Genomic DNA, 22,517 nt, shown 5'->3' on the forward strand with positions numbered 1-22,517 from the left:
ACGTGCTCACGTGACGGGAAGCTGGTCATTTTGCGTCGCAATTATGCCGATAAGGACGATTTAATGTAAGTTAACCTTTTGTTTTTGGCGTTTATAGAACAAAAAAAAAAGACTATCTAATTGTGCAAGAATTATCAGAGAGTATTTTTATGTTTTAAGACAAAACATTTTAACATAGAAAATTTGTGATTGCTTATAATCAAGCAGGAGAATATTAATATATCATAAATATTTAATTGTCTATTGGTTTATTTGACTAAAACTGCAACTTTTTTTTTTTTAGAAGTAACTCGTTTAGACAGGTTTTCGGTGTCACTTTGGATTGTACTAAAAACAGAGAGAACGTCTTATGTGCGGCATGAGGAAATGTAATTTTTAAGTGCATAACTAACTGTTATGTATATCACATTTTCTTTAGTATGAATAGAATAATTTAGGAAAGTGCAAGTCTTATTTTGACATTTAGATCATTGGCTTCATTGTCCCTGTAAAAAGAAACAAAAAAAAAAACAAACAAAAAAAAACGGCAGATTGATGCGTCTGCCATATTGTGAGTGTCCAGTTCATAGAGCTCTCTGTATTAAAGCACTACTAAAATTAACATACAATAAAAAAGTTCATCAATAATTTTATACACAAAAGTATAAGTTAATTTTACTCACGGCTGTCAGTGAGAAATAAATATTAACTATATCTGCAAATCATAAGAGTGCAAACATATAGCAGCGTCAACGTTCTCTTTCATGATGTGTAGGTACAGGTATAGGACAATTTCATTTTGTGCAAATTAATCAGGGTCTGTCCATATAGGCACATCTTTGTTAAAAAAATGTTGAAACATTCAGACATGTTGAAGGCTATTAGTAAATCATCAGTAAAAATCTACTCCGTGGTGCAAGTAAACTTGTAGTGTCTCAGATTCCAGGAATAACCTCTGAGATGCATGTCCAGAGGATGAGTTGCCAGAACAACTAATGTACTGTCATCATTTGTGATATATTTCCTTTTTTCCCTCAGTTATTTAGATAGTATCTAATATGGAAAAGAAGAGCTTGGACAGCGACAAGACAGGCAGTCCAGTCACAGCATGCCTTTTTGTACAGAACTGTCACTCACAATATGGCGGCGACTTTAACGCGCTATCTTGACGCTCGTGCAACCCCTATAAACCAGGATGAGATGGTTTAGCCCAGAAAGATTGTTGCAAATGCTTCTTGATGGGCCAGCAGTGGATACCTTGACTGTGGACTGAGTGGCTAGGTTGTAGAGGCATCACATCTGCGTTTTCAGAGGCCATTGCTACATTTCTCCGGTATATTAACATTGTAGATTTTATTTAGCAAACGGAGGAGCTCTGAAAGCCACCAGAGTCAAAACCAGCGGCACTGTCGCACATTTGGGAAGGTTCACCAACCGCTGTGTGTGCGACGCTTGAGGGACTGCAGGAACCAACTGCACATTTTCTCCAGAAACTTCATCCTCTTGTGCCAATGAACCGAAATACCCGAATGCCTTCAAGCTCCGTTTTTAAAAGTGGGTGGTTTTATTCTTTTTAACCAACAACGTGGAGCGATGAAACAGACATTTTTATGCGCACAGTAAAGGTGTAATTACCCAACACTTGCAAACATGGCTGCTGTGTGAACAGCAGACAGAAAAGTTTAACACTGACGTGGGAGAAGTTTAGAGCATTCATGAGCAGCTGTCCGCTCAGTAGAATGCTAGGCTCTCGACCCTAGTTTGGTACCGCCGTCTCTGGACCTCCGAACCGGCGAACGGACCGTGTCGGAGCCGCCTCCTCCTTCGTAGGCTTCAGAGAGTCACCGCAGTGGACTTTGTTGGGAAGCTGTGGTGCCTCGCTTGCCACCCCAGCCTTCAGTGGAGGCGTTTAAGGACTTATCTACTGACTGCACGGTGTGCTTGGAGCTAAAATGCATTTTTCCATACCCGAAACGGAGGTTCGTTCGGGTGAGAATGGTTCAAGCTATGTGGTGAGTGTTTAACTTTTCCTGCTTTGCCAACTACGCTGTTATTGCTTACTTGAGCTGGCGACAGGTCGGGCTAACGTTAGTGCACCAAACGTTTTAACATTGACGGAACGTCTATCTATTTATTTTTCTTCTGTCTTGCCTTCAGCATACTGTAGACATTATATAGAGAGAGTCTTCAAAAAGAAATGACAACACCCTCTACTGAATGTTCACAAATCCAACACTGATTATTGTTATTTTGTCTCTGGCAAAGAAAGTGACTTCATTGTAACAATTTACTCATCAAGAAAATGTTGGCAAGTCAAGATATATAACGTTTTCTATCTAACCAAAACGTTTGGACATCATATGCCCAAAAGCTAATCTTATTTGGTTGAAATAATTTTAATGAGACTTTTCTTGTTGCCATTTACCAGATTCTCCACTTTACCAGATTCTCCACTTTCAGATATGGGGGATTTTAGGGATTTATTGTACATACCAGCCCATTTAAAGTCATCATCCCTCAACATTTCAGCAAAATTCAACTCTTTCCATTCCTTCTTCAAGGGATGGAAGTTGATATCAATAGTAGCCAGAGTGTAGTTGCTCTGTCATTGACATTGTGGGGGTTTCGGAGACTTTTGGTAGCATGTTACAGTCCGCTCTATCTAATTTTGCTTGGATGTTGTTTTGGATTTCCTTCACCTGGAGACTTTATTTTTTTTTTTTTGTACAAAGAGATGACTGATTTTAAAATATCTTTAAGACTTTTAAAATCTATTAGTAATACAATAAATGGTCAAGTTTGCTTTTTGAAGACATCAGAAATCTCTCTTCCCTCTTACTTCACGAGCACACCAAATTAAATGTATGTGATTTAAATGAGACACAACTTTTACAAAGGACGTTTACGAATGCCCTTATCATGTGCTTCTAATGATATTTGCCTGTGTGAAATTTTGGCCATTTTATGGATGAAATGAATGTTATAGTGTCCTAATAGTACATAGTAACTGTGTTTAATGTCATATTAATTAATGCACACATTGAACAAGCAGTAGAGAAAATTGTAAAATAATAATCTTGATAAAATCAACTGTTTATTTTTTCAAAACATTAATTTGAAATGACTATGACAATGATAACTCAAATCAAAATTCTTATTATGACATGAAATTTATCACGGTAAATGATACAATAAATGCCGACCCCAAAGTCAGTTAATGGATTTTTGCCTTTTAAGTACTGGAACATATTAACTTATAAGTTATTGGAAAGGAAGACCTTGTATTTTGGTAATTTAGACAAGGTTGTGTTGTGCCAAACAAGATCTAACTAGAATTAAACCCGATAACGATCAAGGGTCTTTTACTCTGACTTGCATTAGCAAATGAAAGCTGCTTTTGATAAGTTGGCACGGCCAGTTATGGCCTCACAAATCCAAAGATTTGAGGAGGGGGCGAGGGGTGGCAACCGCAGACTCGCTGGTGGTAACACCAGCTATAAGTAACATGATTTCAGCCCTTTAAACAACCTAAAATAGTTTAGTTTTGCTGCCTCTGTTTTTTTTTCATTACCCACAACAGAGCATCAGTTCTTTCAAAAATGTCATATTAAACTTTAAGCACTTTGAGAAGATTTGGGGTTTGCCACCATGGTGTCAAAATCCTTATTTAGTAGAAAACACAGCCAGCATTGCTTTCATTTAGTCTCCTAATAGATTTGCCAAGTCTCAATAACTCAACAGAAGCAGTGTGTTTCTTTTTCTTTAAAGGAAAGTTCTACGTGGCTATTTTTCTAAAACTATTTGAAAGGAGTACCGTAAAAGTCCATTGTGGTTGAGCAGTGCAGGGAGTCGTATTGTTTTGACACTGACTTCTGAATCTGCTCCACTGCATGGGTCCAACATTTTCTTGAGTGAACAGTCCTGCTAATGTATGGCAGCTTCTGGGCCTTTTCAAATACATCTCAGCAGTATTCATTCAGAAACCTTTCAAAGTGTCCTGTATTTCATGCTGTGTGGTTTCTCAGATGTATTTATGCTTTCAAGGTGGTTTAAAATTGTCAGGTGCAGCATTTGACTGCTGTTCACATGGCCTTATGCTGGCTGGCTCCAGTATCAAACACCTGCAGCTTGAGACCTCTCATCGTGACTCCATGTGATCCAAAGAAAAGACAAAATCTTTGGAGTGAGCTTATTTATATTGACAATCACTGCCTTTGTGGTACCTGAAGACGAGAAGTAATTTATGCATTTTTTTAAAGGTTTCTGTCTAATCCACATTTCTCCGTGGATTTTGTTTTCCAAAGCAAATTTCCACTTTGAACCTTTTGTGTTGTCATTCATGTATTATATTTACCTTACTCAGTACAATTTCTGCTTGCCCAGCAGTGGAAAAATTTGCAGTTCAGCTCCAGCTGACAGTCCTGCAACTGTCATTGTGACCTTCTTGTGACCAGCCATCAGGAAATGACTTTGCTTGACTATAATATTAAAAGATGTGCTGTGCACATTAGACCTAGTTGGGCACAAAATATGCAGACCTTGCACTAAGCTTTGTAGACTAAGAAGGCACATTTCTTTTATGACTGCTTCTCTGCAAGTACTAGCCACTTGTTCACACTTCCTGCTTTTTTCTGGTGCCCTTTGTTGTCCTTGTTCACGTGGCTTTTACAGTGAAAGTCCTAAAAAGGCTGAAGATCTGTAAAAAGTAAACTTAAATGCTACTGTATGGTGGTTTGACAGCATTGTTCATTTGACGCTGCCACAGGCAAAATGAGTCACAGAGGATTCACAGCTTTGTAATCATTCAAAGGAACGCTAAAGGTTCAGGTTTGGATTAGCAAAAACTGTTTTTCAGTTGCAGGGAAATCGAAATAATGGGGAGAAATTTTATCTAAGCATCATCTTTGCTCAATAAAATTTTGAATTATTTAATTAAAATCTTTTAAAACTATTCTTAAGTTGCTCGTGCTTTTTTTTTTAATTTTTCAGGTTTTTCAAAGCATTTATTTCTGAAGCCTCAGCAGCTTTTAATAAATCAAAGGAGGATGATTAAAAGGTGAAAATCTCTTTGGCCTAAAGTTATAAAGTCAAGCTTACAGATTATTTTAGAATTGGAGTTAAAAAACAAAATTGGGTTATCTGTGCACAGAAAAACATGCAGCCCTTTGAATCTACCCTAAGTGCTTATTGTACACAAAAAATGCAGGGCCATTCTTCCTTCCTGCCTTGATAATGTGTCCATTTGTGTTTTTTTAACTCCTTCAAATACCTAAGCAGTTAGGTTTCTAGTTAGAAGCAAGTATTGGTTTGTATCCTTGGCTTTCAGTGGATTCAATATTCTAAAGTAAAATAAAAAATAATTGAATGCAAATTTACCTGCACCATCTCATTAAGAAGCTGTCAAAGCTGAAGTGATCCACTGCTAATATTAAGACAAAATAGAAAAGGAGCGAGTTAGTCTCTTCACATCCGAAGAGGATAAATCCTCAGTTTGTAGTTAGAGATGGTGTAACCTCTGTGGGCGCAGCTGATGTTTCTAGGAATTGTTTTGCTTTTTCAGAATGATCACTTTTTCCGGGAGTTTTATTTATGGAGGGGATTTCAGTGAGGACTTCTGCCAAAGCAAATAATTTAACATTTCCTTTGCTGTACCTGCTTATTGGAACACAGAAAGAAATGTGCTTCTTTCTTGTCTAACATTTTGAAATCCTTTTCTGCTTAACTTGACTTGTTGTCTAAGTTAAGCATGATGTCCAATGAAAACAGGGGTGACAAAACTCAGTTTGCCCACCCAAACAAAAAATTTAACTTTGGTTACACTTTGCTGTCAAAGAAAAACCTTTAAAATATCAATGTACATATAAAAAAGAAAACTTTGTAATGTTTTTTTGAAACTTTGTATTGTGCATTTCTGTGAATACACACTGTCAGATCTTAGAGAGAAGTGAAATTAAGGTGTAAGATGTCGTCTAGTTCCTGAACACATTCTTGCTAGTTGTGACTTAATTACCATGTTTTTTTCCTTGGCAGAAACATTTGTCAGTGCTTTGTCAAAAAAAAAAAAAAGAAAAAAAGTCATGCAGTAGACGCAGACCTGCATGAGATTTATTCAGTAAGATAACCTTGAGGGAATAATTGCCTGCGCTCCATGAATGCGGAGAAGGACATTATCTCTGGCATCTCATTTAAAGAAACATTTTAGCTTTATGATGGAAGATTTGAAATGTTTTGAAATTGTAGATTTTAAAAGTTCTTTTCATCTTTTTTTTTAGGACATTATTTACGCAACCTTTCTTCTGTTTTAATCTCTTTCTTTTCATTTGGATCTGTGCTTCCACCCGAAGGCCTACAACATCCACGTCAATGGCGTGCTGCACTGTCGGGTACGCTACAGCCAACTCCTCGGTCTCCATGAACAGGTGAGGCTCATGCTGTCACAATGCATCCTCCTCCTAGGTGGCACATAGGCAGCGTAAATACCATCACACTCTGTGACCTTTTCTGCTTCTTTATGCTGTATTCTTGTTCTAAATCTGGTTTAAAGCTTTGTGCTTTTCCCCCCTCCTCCCTCTTTCATAGCCGTTGCCTGTTCAATGGCAGAATTACGAAGGGGATGTGGAAGGAATGTACTTGGCCTTAGTTACATGTTACCTGCTGAGAAAAGAAACCTAATCTGGGAGAAAAAAAAACGTTTTTTGGTTTTTTTTTCTGAGTGGATTAGTAAAACATTATTATGCAGGAAAACGTCTTTCTGGCTGCAAATTGTCTTCAGGAAAGAAAAGCCTGTAAGAAATTAGTCTGGCTGTTAAAATCAACTCGTGTGTACTGAAGTCTTGCATTTCTAAACATTTAATGAATCGGCAAGAGGCCTAAACTTTATAATCTTTATCCTCCAGTCTGTGTCCTCCTGTTTTAGAGTTGCTGTTGCCTGGTAACAGGGTGTGGAAGAGACAGGCTCAAATCTTCCTGAGCATCAACCCCAAAGGGCTTCTAATGTTGAATGCATGACCCCGAAATCACTGAAGTGGATGCAGGCTGCATACTCTTCTATCACTATTAAGCAATTCTGAATATTTATTGGCTGACTGGTTTTCTCTCTGTCTAAATATTTGGTGCAAATATTTAGATGGAAACCAGTGAAAACCAGTCAAGTTCAGCTCCAGAGATCCTAAATGAGCTCGTATTCATGCAGGTCAGATTTTTTTGGTGGGTGTTCATGAATTTTTTCTCTGCAGATATAAGAGCTTAACTGTACGTTCAGCCTGTGCTTCCTCTGTCTAGCTGAAAATAGCACAAGGCAATATTAAGGTACATTGAGATATAAATTTCCAGCTTTTCTTTTGCACTCACTTATCATGGTCCTCTGTCACCATGCTGCTGTATGTGTGGGAGTCAGGACCTGGGTGCTTTTATAGTCTTAAAACATGTCACTTAAGTCCAAAGGATAATTGGGATGTACAGCTTTTGCCTGAGGAAATGTACAGGCTGAAATTAGACCACATCTGGTGTGCGATTCTGCATTTGTGAGGTTTTAGTTTAGGATTTGGAACTCTTTAAAGCAACAGCTTTCAGATGATAGAAAATGGAAAATGAGGCAAGACGCTGGAAGGCCAAGTAAACTTGGAATCGCCAGACGTTCCGGAATCCAGATGTGAGTTTGCGTGGTATGCACGGAAACTCACAACTATTTATTGAAAAAAATATATCTCAAAATAAATCTGTGATTCATTTCAAATCGCATGAATCAGTCTTTTTATAGCAATAAATTTGAATCCTTTTAACTGAAGAGATTGCCTCTGTCACTGCCTGACTTCCCTAAGACTCAGGCAGAATTTCCCTAAATACTCTATGTAGGCTACAGTTTCTAAGACTTGTCTGAGCTGTTCCACTTCTGATTTGCGCCCCCAGATAAAAAAGGAATATGGCAGCAATGTGGTACCTACCTTCCCCCCAAAGAAGATCTTCACTCTGACCCCTGCTGAGGTGGAGCAGAGGCGAGAGCAGCTAGAGAAATATATGCAGGCTGGTAAGTCATTCTGTCAGGATTTCTGACTGAAAAGAAGTTTTATTTCAGATAAGATATAAATGTGGAAACTGAAAAAAAAATTTACTACTGTTTGGATTTTGGTTGCACCGCAACTTCCGTTTCTCTGCTGTGAATGTTGTGATCCAATCATGTATGGGATAGAGTCACTGATTATTAGATTTTTAAGTGATTGATCTCTGACTACAGTCGACCCCTGATACCAGCTTGATGGTATCTTTTACTTAATCTGAAGCAGACCAGGAGACTAAGTGTTGATTAGTCAATTTTTAAGAATCCAAACCTATTTTTGTGTACATTTCTTAAATATTTTTTTTCATCTTGTACAAAACATTTTTTAAAGGAGAGTCTGTACTAATTGCTCTAGCTTCCTCTGTCTTTGTCATGTGATTGTCTGTGCACTTTGCTCAGAAATCCCTGGACTATGTCAAGAGTAAACTGCAAAAATCAGCTATAACACAAGTCAAAGTAGTTTGTGATGTTTTAAAGCTAAATTTATATAGAAGAACATTTTCTGTAAGTCATCTCAGCACACTGAAATGTGTTTAATCAAATATATTCAGTAACACATTCTGGAGCTTATTTTAGGTGACTAATCAGAACATAATAGTAACTTTGTAACCCAGTTAACAAGCATTGAAGTATCATATTAAAACTGATCTGCTAAAACCCCTTTTTTCACAAAATATCTGTTGCAGCCAATAAAAATGGAAAGTACAGCACCAGAAAGATCATTGTAAGTTGATAAAATGTGGCGTAATTTTTCCATGCTTTAATGCTGGAGCTTGACCAACCATTCACACAACACAACTTAAATTATTTCTGTTATTGTGAAAATTCACATTTTTCTATAAGAGCAGGTTTTACTGTTGAGAGTTCAGTTATGAACAAACTGATGAGTACCAAGTAATTTGAAATGCTTGGGCAAACAAACTATGCAACATGTGGTCAGAGTTAAACAAAAAAAAAAATTGAGACCCTCATTTATTGTGAAGATTTTAAAAAGTTTCAAGTTAATTCCTTGCGTGATTATTTGTGATCTAAAACAACCTTTATTTATTTTTATCCCTCTGATTGTCAATAAAAGTATTTCAAATGTTCATAGTATTTTACGACAAGTTTATTTTGTTTCTATAAACATTTCCTATGATATGTTTAAGGACTCTCTTCAAAGCCCAAATTAAATATTTGTGTGATTCCAGGCATTTTATCCAGATTCTTTAAACAGGTTGAAGTGAACTTGCTTTATATACAGATGCAGAATTGGCAGCAGTGCAAAGCAGAGACTTTAATCCTCAAGCACCGGCAGTTACAGCAGAACAACGAAGCGTTGTTCCAGTGTGTGTTTGCTCATAGTCTGGGAGCATACACGCGCACACACACACACACACACACACACACACACACACACACACACACACACACACACACACACACACACACACACACACACACGCAGGGTGTTCTTGGCCACAAGTCCACTTGGTTACATCATGGCTTTTTACATAGTTATGGAAACTTGGCTGCAGTAAACACAACCTCTTCTGACTGACTCAGAGGGCTCCAAACTTTCACATTTGGCCAAATGTTTCGACTAATTTGTTGAAGGATAATGGCTAATGGGCCGTCATGCTCACACTCACTATTGTAGAAGCTTGGGAAGTAAATGCCCGAGTGTTTTTCTAACTAATATGTTCCAAAATCTTTTATTTTAGGACTGGAGCATAAAAAAAATCTATTTTATTATTTTCTTTCCAATGTCCAATAATCATTGACAGGGATTTAGCAGAAGCTCAAAGTTACAAGTTACACTGAGGATAATCATGATGCAAGAAGAAAATAGGAAGTTGCCCCACCCAAACATGTTTCAACAACATTCTGAAAACACACTTGACTAATTACTTGAATAATCAAACACGTTTCTCTGTTGCTGGCAGAAATGACTCAAGCTGAATAAAGAGTTTAGTCATTAATTGCAATCAGAGTTTTTATCTTCTGTCATCTTTTTGCAGTTCGACAACATCCTTTGCTGGGAGCCAGTGAGCTTTTTAACAGCTTCTTGAGGAAAGCACAGCAGGTTGGTATTTTCTTTTTTTATCACTACACTCATCCTGTTTCTGCCACGCCACATCATTTTGCCTCAACAGTAATGGATATTTTTTCCCTTTGTTTTTGTCTCAAGTAATAACAACCATTACGTCTTGTTCTGTTGTTGTCGCTGTATCTTCTCAAATGTAACCTGTGGCTAACGTGTCAGATGACGTGTACCTTGCATGCTGCTGGAAATCGCAGAGAGAGCTGCCTTTTGGCAAATACGTTACCATAGTTGTTTGTGGGGGAGCTGGATCCTTTTGAACTAGTATGTTATAGCCAAATAGAAAAGGGTGAATCTGATGATTCATCCTCAATGACATCTGCCAAAAAAACTCTTTGTGCAGCTCCTGAAAATGAGCTGAAGGAATTGAGAGCATGAGAGCATAAACAGATTTCAAATGAAAGGTTGTACGGCTGCACATTCAGGGTGACACGTATTTGCAAGACTGTGATTCACCTTCTTGGGTAAATTTATCCGTCCAAAGCCACGTACACCCAGTCCGCCCTCCTCTTCTTTTATATCACCTCAGTTGTAAGTGTTTGAGCACATCGCCAGTCAGACAGAGGACTCAAGGTGCAGAATACAAGATCATTGACCTCCCACTGTAGGCATTTCATCTACAGTTTTGGTGTGCGGGGGCTGAGATTCCCCTCAGAGGGATTAGGCAAGATGAGAGATAATTGAGAGGAGGTGATGAGAGACCGCCTGAGGGCTGAAGAATCAGGACCTGTCGTCTTTAATATCCAATTCAGGGACAGTCAGAAGCTCATAGTGCCCTCATGTATGTTACTGTTTAATTGATTTCTCCGAGGTATAGCTCATCTACAGCTCTGTACTGTGATGATTTAAGCACTGAAACCAGTGATTATTTAAAGTAATTGATTATTATTTTGATTTATATTGACAATTGATTCATTGAATAAAAAATTATTTCTTGCCTAAAATACAGTAGCAGCTTTTCTTTAGTTAATTCTTGATTATTTGTAGTAAATTATGCATGAGAAGCTAAAAAAATTGCTTCTAATATCAACATGTAAAAGGCTCAGCCTTTTTTGGTTTTCTGAACATCGACACAGAGTAGGGCTGATCTGTAAATTTTTTTTTTTTATAATTTTTTGATTAACCGATTTAATAAATGGATAGCAAAAGATGCCTAATATGAGATTTTATGTCTTCTGAATTTTACCCTGGGGAAGCTAAACCCCCATCATTTGAAGAGTCCTGTATGGAACATATTAAAGTTTTTTTTTTTTTTTTTTTTATCTTGAAGCAAAACGTGTATATTTTTCTATAATTTTGGCTTAATTACTACTGCATCCTGCTATTTCAGCAAGTAGCTTTTTTGAGTCTGTATACACCAGTTAATTATTAATCGATTACTAAATTAGTTGACAATTATTTGAACAATTGATTAATCCCAATAAATTATTTTCACCCCAGATGACATCTTAAAATGATATCAACATGTACACTATTTCAGGGTTGTAGTGAGTTTTTAATAGTTCACACAGAGACTTGAATATATACATCATACATTGACCTAAGTTTTTTAATAAGTGGTGCTGAAGGATGTAGAATATTTTCATTTCCCAGAGCCTTTTAACTTCTTGTTCCTAATAAACTGAAGTAGATGTGGAGAACTGTAGTTACCAGGGAAGTGAAAGTTCTTACTTTCCAACTCTAATGGCTGTTTATCAGCCTGCAGTGTGTTTAATGTATTTGGCTCAGTGTGGTTTTACTTGTGAAAGACTGGAATGTAAACACACAGCCAACCCATGGAGCTGAATTAACGCCTGGATTGTGTTGTGTTGCTCCCACAGGAGACGCAGCAGATTCCCACAGAAGATGTGGCTCTAGACATCTGCCTGTCGAACGGTCAGAAGGTTACGGTCAACATCCTGACTTCAGATCAGACCGAGGACGTTCTCGATGTAAGTGGAGAACGTAATTTGATGCACCCTCCTTATGCTACATCTGTGTCTGGAATGAATTTAAAGGAAAGGGGGAGGCGTCTTGATGAACGAAGCTTCATCTGGGGATGGTAACAGTTTAATTCTGCTTTACGTCTGTTCATGTGTCTTCGTCTGCAGGAATTTGATCTCTTTGTGTCAGATCTTTACATGCATTTGGCCTTTTTTCAGAGAATATGCTGTAGACTCCCAGTCTGCTTTAAGCATGAATCAATCATTCAATCAATGTGCCTGAGCCAAAATCACTAAAATTCATAGATGAACCAGAAAGTCAAGACAGCAAACAATACAGACACACTTCATCCATACATCCTTTTTGTATTAATCCATGTCCCTGAAGTCTAAGGGACATCATAATTTTCTTATCCTTTTTTTATTAAATCTTCTTCAACTTAGAGCTTAAAACATAACATAAATGTTCCAATAAGTCATTTCTGTTTCACCTCTGCGTAGTTTGTGGATTTTGCCCTCTGATTATTTTTTTTTATAAAAGCTTAACCACAGTTAACCTCTGCTGACATGAGTATGACTCATAGAACAAAGTTGTACATGTTGTACCAAAACTAAACTTAATGTTTCTACAGCTTTAAAACTGTAACACATTAGAATAACTTTGTGCATCTGAATTGCATATCAGGCAAAATACTCATATCATGGTTTAGAAATGGTGGCTTTTTAAAACGATATGAAATTGTTTATAATCAAAATTTTTAGTTTAAAACGAAGTTTCACCTGTTTAATGTTTCATCAGGCTGCTGCAGTAAAGCTCGACCTTCCAGATGACCTCGTGGGATATTTTAGTCTCTTCTTGGTCCGAGAAGGGGTGGATGGAAACTTAACATGTGAGTTACATTTCAATTATCCCTTTTATGCTTTATTTTGCCTTATTCTAGGCTAAAATATAGTGAGGCTCCTGGAAATCTGTATAAATTGACTTTGTGTTTAAAGTGAAAAATGAAAAGTCTGCTTGGTTTTGGCTATAAATGTTTAAGAAATATATATCTTTGTTTTTGTTTTTTGTTATTGCCTACCATCAGTATAAACCAAGATTAGTTTCTGTTTGCAACTTTCCTAAAAATGCTTAAATTGACCTAACATCCTCAACTAAAATCTGATTTGAAATGTTGGGGATTTTATTATTAAGTGGTGAAACTAGTGGAACAGTGAGATCTGCCCCACCTTCCTGTGGGGATAAAAACAACATTAAAACAGCAGAATGGACACACATTTGAATTCTTGCAGGTTTTGCCCAGCTGTGAACTATCCAGATGGTGTCCCACCATTTCTGGTTGTTTATGGGTGCCATCATTAGTCTTGTCCTTGAGACTTAAGATGTCTTCGTTCCTCACCGATTCTTTTTCTCCGTCTCTCTTAGTTATCCGGAAGCTTCAGGACTTTGAGTTGCCTTATGTATCAATTACCAGCCTGCAGAGCTCCGATTATCACATAATCTTACGGAAGAGGTAAAAGCACCTGTTCTCCTGATGAGTTTCATCATGTCATTCAGAAAAACTCTGTGCTTCAAGTTGATTGTCTAATCCTGTCATTAAGTAGGATATCGTTTCTTTCTTGGTGTTATCGAAGTGTTATTTTAAATTGTTCTTGGTAAACTCATATCTGTGTTGAGCCAGAGAGTCCAAGCTGCAAATCTGTCATTATAGTCGTTCTCAAAGCGACAGATAATTTGAAGAGAGACTTGTTTTCTGTACTGGGCAATATTTATTAATGTTGGAAAGAGAGTGGTTTTCATGGCAGACCTAAAAGAAGTTACGATAACACAGTGACATGAGATGACCTTTTGTTCCAAGTTGCAGGCTTCCTCTTTCAGTCCAGTATGCAGTTACTCCAGCAAAGTCTGTCATGACCGCTTGATCTAATTTTGCAGCTCTTTCCTGTTGAATTGACACTTTTTTTCCCCCACAAGTCACAAATAAGGCTTAAACCTGCATAAAAACATTCACATTCTTTTGCACAGAGAATGGGAGGTAGTGGTATCTATGAAGGGATGCATGCCACCCTTTGTATGTTCACTATGAATTGCAATTGGAATCATTTAATTAACTTAAAATTGCAATGTTTTCTGCATACTACAGTATCCCATCAGCCATATTGTAAATAAGAGCTGCGACAAACAGGTAAACTTGATCAAAATGGATTCCTTCAACTAATTAAAGCAATAAATCTACCACAAAAGGCTTTAAAATTTATTTTAAAAATTAACAAAATAAAGTCTGAGGGAGTGACCTATAGACAGAAATAGCTAAGAATTAAAAGCGCTGTGTGGTGTTAACCCAACTGCATTTAACAAGAGGTTCTCCATGTTTTCTTTAGCATGCTGGAAACTCCTCAATCACTCTGAATATATTTAGTCACAATACCTTCTGCTGCATATTTTAAAAGTACAAAAACATGAGCAAACATCCCTGGGTTGAAACAAATCCACATTTCTCTGTGCAGTCTGAAGTCTGACTTCTCCCTTTGTCAACACAACATATTATTTTAACTTTCTTGGGAGTTTATTCTGTGGTTACCAGGTCTCCTGTGGACTCTGGAGGTACACAGGATGTTTACCTTCTTTTTCCCTGAAGTAAAGTCTCAGTCTTGCTGACCTAGTTTCAGGGAGGAAAGAATGAACGTAGAACTAACAAGTTGAGGAGGAGGATAAACAAACCCCTCCATATGAGATTACAGGACAGGCTGAGGTTAAAACGGATCAAGTTCTCTTCACTTCAACAAATAATTTTGGATGCTGTCACATCTTTGCTCAAACGTCGTTGCTTCTTTCATATGATTAACTTAAGTATGATTTTTCTTTATCGTTTTTTTTTTTTTTTTCCCCTTTCTTCCAGACCTCTTAATTATTTTTTTATAGGATTTCCAAAAAAATGTCAGAAAGAAGGCAGGCTACAAAAGTGGCTCATAAAAAGCGTGTGATATTTATCTGTCACAGAAAAGCCATTCCAGAAGTGATTTTGATGTTTTCAGATCCATAATCAGTTATCTTTTTATTATTGTATGTCATATCTATTTGCATCAACATTTGATCGGTCTTTAAAAAAGTTTGTTTGTGTCTTTTTCTTCCAAGTATCTCAATCTGCTTAAACTCCTTTCAAGCACATCAGTGTCCAAATTGAACCATTTTATCTTCTCTTTTGGTGATTTTTATTTATTTATTTTCCTTCAAAATATGAGCTGTAATTGTTGGTGATGGTTTAAGTTTTTCCTTTTGCTAAACTGTTATTTTTTTAAAATGTCTTTCATCAGCTACTGGGATATGGCGTATGATGGTGATGTAATGGACAACAGAGTCGGATTGAATTTGCTTTACGCCCAGGTGAGAACCTTCATAAGTTTTCTGAATATGCTATCATTTTCTGCCCAGCTCCAAGCTTTGTTTTCAAATCACAGGGCTCCACCAGAGCCTGGAAAGATGTCTCGATAAATATATAAAAGAGCGTAATGTCATTGGGGGAAAAAAGACTTCACTCATTTCCTACTGCCTGGATGACAAAAATGTATCTTTCCCAAAATAAGTGTTCTTCTTTGTTGGTGTTGTATATATAAAAAATGCACAGTTACCATAATGCCTATGTTTTTTTCCTTTGTCAATTACGTTATAGCTCGAGTTTATCTCTTTACTCAAAGGTGCTTATGTGTAAGTGGCTGGGGGGGCGATATGTGCTGTTACTCAAACACATTAAAGTTTTGTGAATAGATCTTGGCTCAAAGAAAGAGGTAAAAACCTTGTGAGCTCTAAGTCACAAACTCATATAAGCAAAAGGTGTTTTCTTAAAATGATCATTTCATCTATCTACAGAATCTGTCCATCTTCCAGTCTGTTTAGCTACTTCCCTGCAGTCTGTTGGTTTTCGCATGTTCTCCGGTAATAAACATTGGTAGATGTTTCTTGGGAAAAAATCATCAATAATTCAGGAAGTTTCAGTCTGGAAAAGTATGAAACTTTATCATGCAAATGTTCTTATTTTAGCACACAGGAAAAAAAAACCTAGATAAGACCTGTTTGTGTTTCCATCTAGCATCTGTTGCTTTTTAATCTACTGCATGCCTGCCAGCTCCCAGAACCAAATGGAGGGGAAAAAAACGACTTAACAGTTTTGTCCTCGGGTGGAAAACTGCTTTTCTTCATCCGCTCTGTCCCTTCATTTGCCAAAATTGACTTCGACTTATTTAGTGTGTGTAGCACCTTGAAGTCTTTGTGTTTTTGTTGTAACCTGTTTAGGCCAGAATACCTTTATGTTTTGTAATAAACTCTTGTGCTGATATACAATTTTAAGAAAGAAATCACGCTGACAATGGTTTCTTTTGCATGGAAGAATTTGTTCATCTTTTGTGGAGATTTTCTCACTTGAACAGTTCAGTTTACAATTCTTCCAGTGCGATAGTAAGGTCAGTCTGATTTATTCTGTTCAGAAGACTTTATCTTCCTCCTCTTGCTTCCCCAGACATTGTCTGACATCGAGCGAGGCTGGATTCTCGTCAACAAAGACCAGCACAGGCAGCTAAAATCACTGCAAGAGAAAGGCTCCAAGAAGGAAGTAAGGACTTCTGTTTAAAATTATTTTTCACTGAAATGAGATTCAAAAACGTTGTCCAACTGTAAATCTGTTGAGGACAAAACTGCCTCTGGTGGATAGTGGTTTGCATTTTACCCAGGTTTTCCCATTCATTTATTTTGCTTATTTATTTATTTTTTTTGTGTTTCTTTAAGTTCATCCATCTTGGCCAGACCCTGAAATATTACGGCTACTTAAAGTTTGACCCATGCATCACAGACTTTCCTGAGAAAGGCTGCCAAGTCATTGTCAGTGCCGGCAACAATGAGCTCAATTTCCACGTCAAGCTGCCCAATGAGCAGATGAAGGAGGGAGGCTTCAAGGTCACGCGCATGAGGTGCTGGCGAGTCACGTCGTCTGTAAGTGGAACCTGTGTTTGTGAAATGCACAGAGAATTTAAATGTTTCCTTTTTCTTTATTTTACATTGAGCAACTGCTAAATCTTTGAAGTGCCAAGTTTAACTTGTTCATTTTTACTCTTTTTTTTTTATATTGAAGTTGTGTAATTTGGGCAAGCACAGCCAAATTGTAACAATCTTTTAGACCTCAGTCTCCTGTTTTTTTTTTTTCTTCCTTCTTGTTCTTCTTTCCTTTTTTCCCTAAAATGCAACCGGACCTGTCTGGGTTTGAGGCCCACCAGGGGTTCAAGTCTGCAGATAAATCCTCCCTAGTCATGAAATCTTTTCTTCATCTTTGAAGAAAAACATGTGGACACCTGCTTCCTGTTAAATATTGACTTTCTGCAGTCAAACTTCTCCATGGAAGCAATTTCTCATTCATGAAGAGTTATGAAGTGGTTAGTTTATTCCCCAAACTCCCTGATTTTGTTGTGTCTAAACATTTGAGGATTCCTTTATGGTCTAAATATCTCTAGATAAACAGATTGATGTTTCTAGATACAGTACGGAAAATGTATTTCTCAGCTCCCTGCTTTGAGTTGTCAGTATTGACATTAGATTCAGAGGCAACATCACACCCTGAGTTTAAAAGAGGGTGTTTAACTCGTTAAACACAGACTCACTGATTACAGACACCCTAAACTGTTCTCCGTATTTTATTTAGCAGTAGGCACAATTAGTTAGCATTACTAACTGGGAACAATGATCTGTGTCTATTCCCTGACTCCTCAAATGGAGGGCTGCAGGCAGAATTTGGATCTAAATAGTGGTCTTTTGCAGAGTTTTTTGATGTTTTTTCTATGCACAGAACTAGAGATGTATTAGCGTGACACAAACACTACAGATTATAGATGAAACTCTGCCTGACTCTATCTAAAAAGAGAAGAACAGAGGAAAAGCTGAATGTTCAGATCAAACATTGTAATGTTGGGGATACTAGCAAAGAAAACAATACTTTTTTTGTTTGTTTTTGAGGCATTTTACCAACAGTCACCTAAAATTGAAGCACATAAAATGATCAAAGGACCCAATTTGACAGATCCAGCAGTTAATTGGCAATAACCAACTGGATGGTTCTGAGTCAATAACCAACTCATCAGGTGTTAGGACAGGCTGACAGCAGGGACTTTGATTGTTGGGATAATTTAAGATTGGAAAATATAGGGAACAAATGGGAAAATAATTGTTTTTAGACACTGACCTTAATAGAACTTGAGGACTTTTAGAGGATGTAAATTCTTACCTTGATCTCGATTTCCAAAAGGTTGCCAGCATTTCTTTGATGGGGTTTAAAAGCTAAAAAATAGAGCAGCTAACAGCAGTAACAGGCTGAGTGATCAGCAGACATTCCTCTGTGGAAACTATTCACTATTTCATTTTTAAATAGCTTCTTAGATATGTTTCCTTCCTCTTACCTCATTTACATTCACCTCCCTGATACTAAACGTGGCTAACTTTGAGTCTTCATTCAGTCATAACCTCCACACCAAAGAGTGTTGCTGTTTCTACTTGTTAGCGCCTTCATATTGTTCTTTTTGTGATCCAATAAAATCAATCAGATATCTGAGTTTCTGACTGAAAATAAACCAATTCTGGTCACTGCTGAATTTCAGGGGTTTCAGTTATAGTTGTAGTAAAAAAAAAATCTTTAATGACAAATACTGAGCAAATAAAATCGTTGAAATTTCTACCTTTCTATTGTGCTGACAAAAACTGCCACTATTAATTCAGTCAATACATGGGGATAGTTCACTTTTGTATTGCATTAATATGCAAGCAGTCGCGTATCTGAAATGGTATTTAGATTTCGTAAAAAAAATTAGCTCACAGATCTCGACACATGGCAGCACATAAAATTAAAAAGCCTCTCGGCCTGGTTGATTACAGACGGAGAGTCCCGACGCTGCCCAGCAGGGTGATTAATTCCTCCGCTCACTCTGAGAGGTCAAAGTCATTTTAATGAGCCCTTTCCTGTCCAACAAAATATCTCAAGCATCTCATTTCTTGCAGCACTGCAGCCACTTTCAATAGCTGGATGTCAGGTTACATGTAAACAGCATGCGTGTTAGTGAATTTGTCTTTCCTTCTGGGTGTTGAGTTTTTGTGAGTCTGATTAGCATTCCTCAGAGGAAATGCTCTTAGTGAGGAGCTGTTGATTTCTGGGATCTTTAGAAAAAGACTGTTTTGATTTCATTTGAGAAATGACGTAGATGAAAACATGTAGATGAGGTGTTTCAAGAGTAACTCCTGCATTCCAGATTGTGCTTGTGTTCTGGGTTGTGTTTTTAGCAAATAAACTCAAAATAAGATTGGGGTGTTCTGTTCTTTTTTTTTTTTTTTAACTGCAGCAAGTCCCTATATCAAACGGTACGACTAATCCCTGCAACTCGACAAAATGTGAGGTGAAGCTGGAGCTCGCCTTCGAGTATCTAATGAGCAAGGATCGCCTCCAGTGGGTCACCATCACCAGCCAGCAGGTAGGCGGAGCCTGGTCAACTCAGTTCAAATTCAAAAATACTTTGTTTGATCCCAAAAGGAAATTAAATGTTGTTGTAACTCATAATAATTCAGATTCTTCAAAGAGTTATTGGTGATGACTGTTGACCGGAAAGATCTCTTGTAGGAAGTTTTGTGTTCTTGGCTCTTGCATAAAGAAATTGTTCAAAAGGTGTGAGAAACTGAAAGATTTATTCAATGCACAAAAGCTATTACTTTGGCATGTTAGCCTTGAGTTCCTGTAATTACATATATTAGACTGAGTCATGACTCCCACTGCTGTGCCTTTTTATAGCTGTTCTGTTAATAAAACTGGCTTTGAACTTGTGATTTCAGGCAATCATGATGAGCACCTGCCTTCAGTCTATGGTGGATGAGTTGATGGTGAAGAAGTCAGGTGGCAGTATAAAGAAGGTTTGCGTTAATTAAAATGCATAAATACATTTCGTGTCCTCTCTGTTGTGCAAAATGATTCGGATTTGTTTTCATTAAACTGTTTTGGTTTGCACACAATTAAAGGTAGCATTTACTTTTGGGTTAATTATTTAGCATTAAATTGTTTACTGAAACTTTTTATTCAATTGAAGACTGTAAATTATTTGTGTATGATTATTTAAGCATCAAACATTTTAATTGGTAATACATTTTCCAACATTAAGTCCATTTTTATATCATTTTGAGTATTTTTTGTCTCTCTCTCTCTTTCCAGATGCTGAGAAGGCGACACAATGGCTCCATCCATCGGTCTGACAGTCAGCAAGCTGTGAAATCTCCCCCTCTACTGGTGAGCAATGGAATAGCAGGCTCAGCGTTTTGACGATCAAGATGTCGGGTGTAATATCTTTTCACATTGACTTACTTTTTTGGGGTCACAGGACTCCCCTGATCCAAGCCGAGAACAAATTGTCAAGCTGTCAGTGAGTATTACTCTGTCCTTTTTCTGGTCTCTTGACATCAAACTAAAGAAGATTTGATTCATTTCATTCTATTTTTTCCCTTCAAGTTTCAACCACTCATTTTTATTTTATTATATTTTTCAGACCAAGCTGAATTCGGTGTCTCTCAGAGGGATCAGCGCGTCCAACTCTGCGAATGATATCAGCGGCGATGACTTTCATGGCAACTACGCTTTCGAGGGAATTGGAGACGACGACCTGTAACGCGCAAATTGCCCAGCTTCCATTCTTCATTTCACCAGAAACGACTAAAGCAACAAAGATCACGAGCTGAACTGAGCCGAGCGATCCACACGAGGCATCCACGTCTGCAAGATTGTAGCTTCTTTCCGGAGAACTTGCTGCCTTAAAGCTCTCATTTACTCTTTCACCACCATTTGCTGTTTTATACTCTAAAGGCTCGCCCTAATTAGTTTTGCTATAATCATTCCATTAAGACTTTTTAAGTCGTATTGATTTTTACATGAGGAAAACCTTTCAAGTGGCTGCATGTTCCATCTCCAACCAGAGCCAAATGTTTGTTTGTGTGTAATGTGCAGACCTGCCACTAGTGATTATATCCCAGAACGGGGGGAAAAAAACAATATGTGATATATCCAGCAAACGTGTTAAAATGTATCTCACAACTACAGAAAATCTAGACCAGCCATATAGATCAGTGTTTGGCTTTTCAAACCATGCTTCTAAAATGTTTCCTGCTACTCTTGTGCCAAATTGGGAAGAAAAAAAAAAGTTAGAAGAGGTGTCACTTCTGCTGCCTTCAGAAGCAGTACGACGCCTTAACTTGTCACTCACCGCAGGTTGAGAGCAAACGTTTCAAACAAGTAGAATCTTACAGAACTTGATGGAAGGTCAATTGAATTAGTGGAGCTGCTTGCATTTACCAAGCCCATCATTTTTGCACAATATTAAAAGTAGTTGAGCTGAATTTTTGAGCTGAGGCTCAAGCGTGACGGTAAAAACATCCATTTTATTTTGTTTTTTGCAGGTTTTTAAAGGTTTCTCATTAATGCCAAATTACAGTTTACTAAAGCATTTTGCACAAAAATAAAAAAAAACAAATTATGATAATGTCACTTTTTATATTCTGTACTTGCAAGTAAGCATTCTGAATATGTACTAATATCTGTATCATTGCTTGTTGTAATCGAATAGCTTAAATATAATCTAAGCTGTATGAAACAAAGTCTACATGGACCAACATTGATCATGTTTACGTCTTGGTTTAAATCAAGTGTTTACAAGTTTATTGTGATTTTTCTGTCTTGTTCTGTTCTGACAAATGATCCTGAGGGGAATGTTCTTTGAATTATTGTGATTTGTTGGCTGTTTCAATCATGTTGAATGTTTTAATTAAAAAGAATGGTGCTTCGGAGTGGCTAATGTAATCAGAGTTGCTGTAACGAACAAAGTTTCTATAGAGTAGGCAACAAATTGAACATATCTCACCGTTTAAAAAAAAAAAAAAAATCAACTAAGTATCATGTCGCCACTGTTGTCTCAGTGAGTTATGAGGCCATTAAATGTAAATCAGTGCCAACGGATCAACAGCTTTATTTTTACTGGTAACTGGAACGACAAATGATGTAAATGTTTTCATCCTTTGGCTGCTTTGACTCTTTTTACTTCCTCTGCTCTTTATAGATAGGTCAATATCAACAACAAAGGTCATTTTTTTTTATTTTCTTGTTTTTCCGTCACTTCAGAGTTCACAGGGCTACAAAATCCTGATTGTTGGTAAATGTGTACGTGCCAAATCTTAAAAAGTGTTTTCTTTTTTTCCATCAGCGTCATTTCTGCATAAATGTCAAAATTCATGAATAATCATCAGATGTCCAGATGCTAAAATAAACTCAAAAGATTCACTGACCTTGTGACTTGTTTTACATCATTTTTACCCAGCAGTCATGCCAAAACTAGTGGAAAGAAACCAGTTCTTTGAACAATTTTTTTTAGATTTTTCTGTTAGCTCCACTAATTCACCTTAAAACTGCGGTATGTAACT

General features: G+C 37.3%; 1 protein-coding gene across 1 annotated transcript; it reads left to right on the forward strand.

The window, feature by feature from the left end:
- Nucleotides 1–1,228: 1,228 nt before the first annotated feature.
- On the forward strand, nt 1,229–22,382 carry snx17 (sorting nexin 17). The gene is made up of 15 exons (XM_055020074.1): nt 1,229–1,991; nt 6,324–6,398; nt 7,888–8,005; nt 10,036–10,100; nt 11,939–12,049; nt 12,840–12,930; nt 13,464–13,551; nt 15,353–15,422; nt 16,552–16,644; nt 16,818–17,021; nt 19,409–19,537; nt 19,893–19,970; nt 20,266–20,340; nt 20,432–20,473; nt 20,597–22,382. Exons 1-15 carry the CDS (start codon nt 1,932–1,934, stop codon nt 20,714–20,716), a joined length of 1,419 nt encoding a protein of 472 aa, XP_054876049.1. The 5' UTR covers nt 1,229–1,931; the 3' UTR covers nt 20,717–22,382.
- Nucleotides 22,383–22,517: the final 135 nt, after the last annotated feature.

This window comes from Poeciliopsis prolifica, unplaced genomic scaffold (genome assembly GCF_027474105.1).
Source record: "Poeciliopsis prolifica strain line A6 unplaced genomic scaffold, Auburn_PproV2 SCAFFOLD065, whole genome shotgun sequence".
Classification (NCBI taxonomy): Eukaryota; Metazoa; Chordata; class Actinopteri; order Cyprinodontiformes; family Poeciliidae; genus Poeciliopsis; species Poeciliopsis prolifica.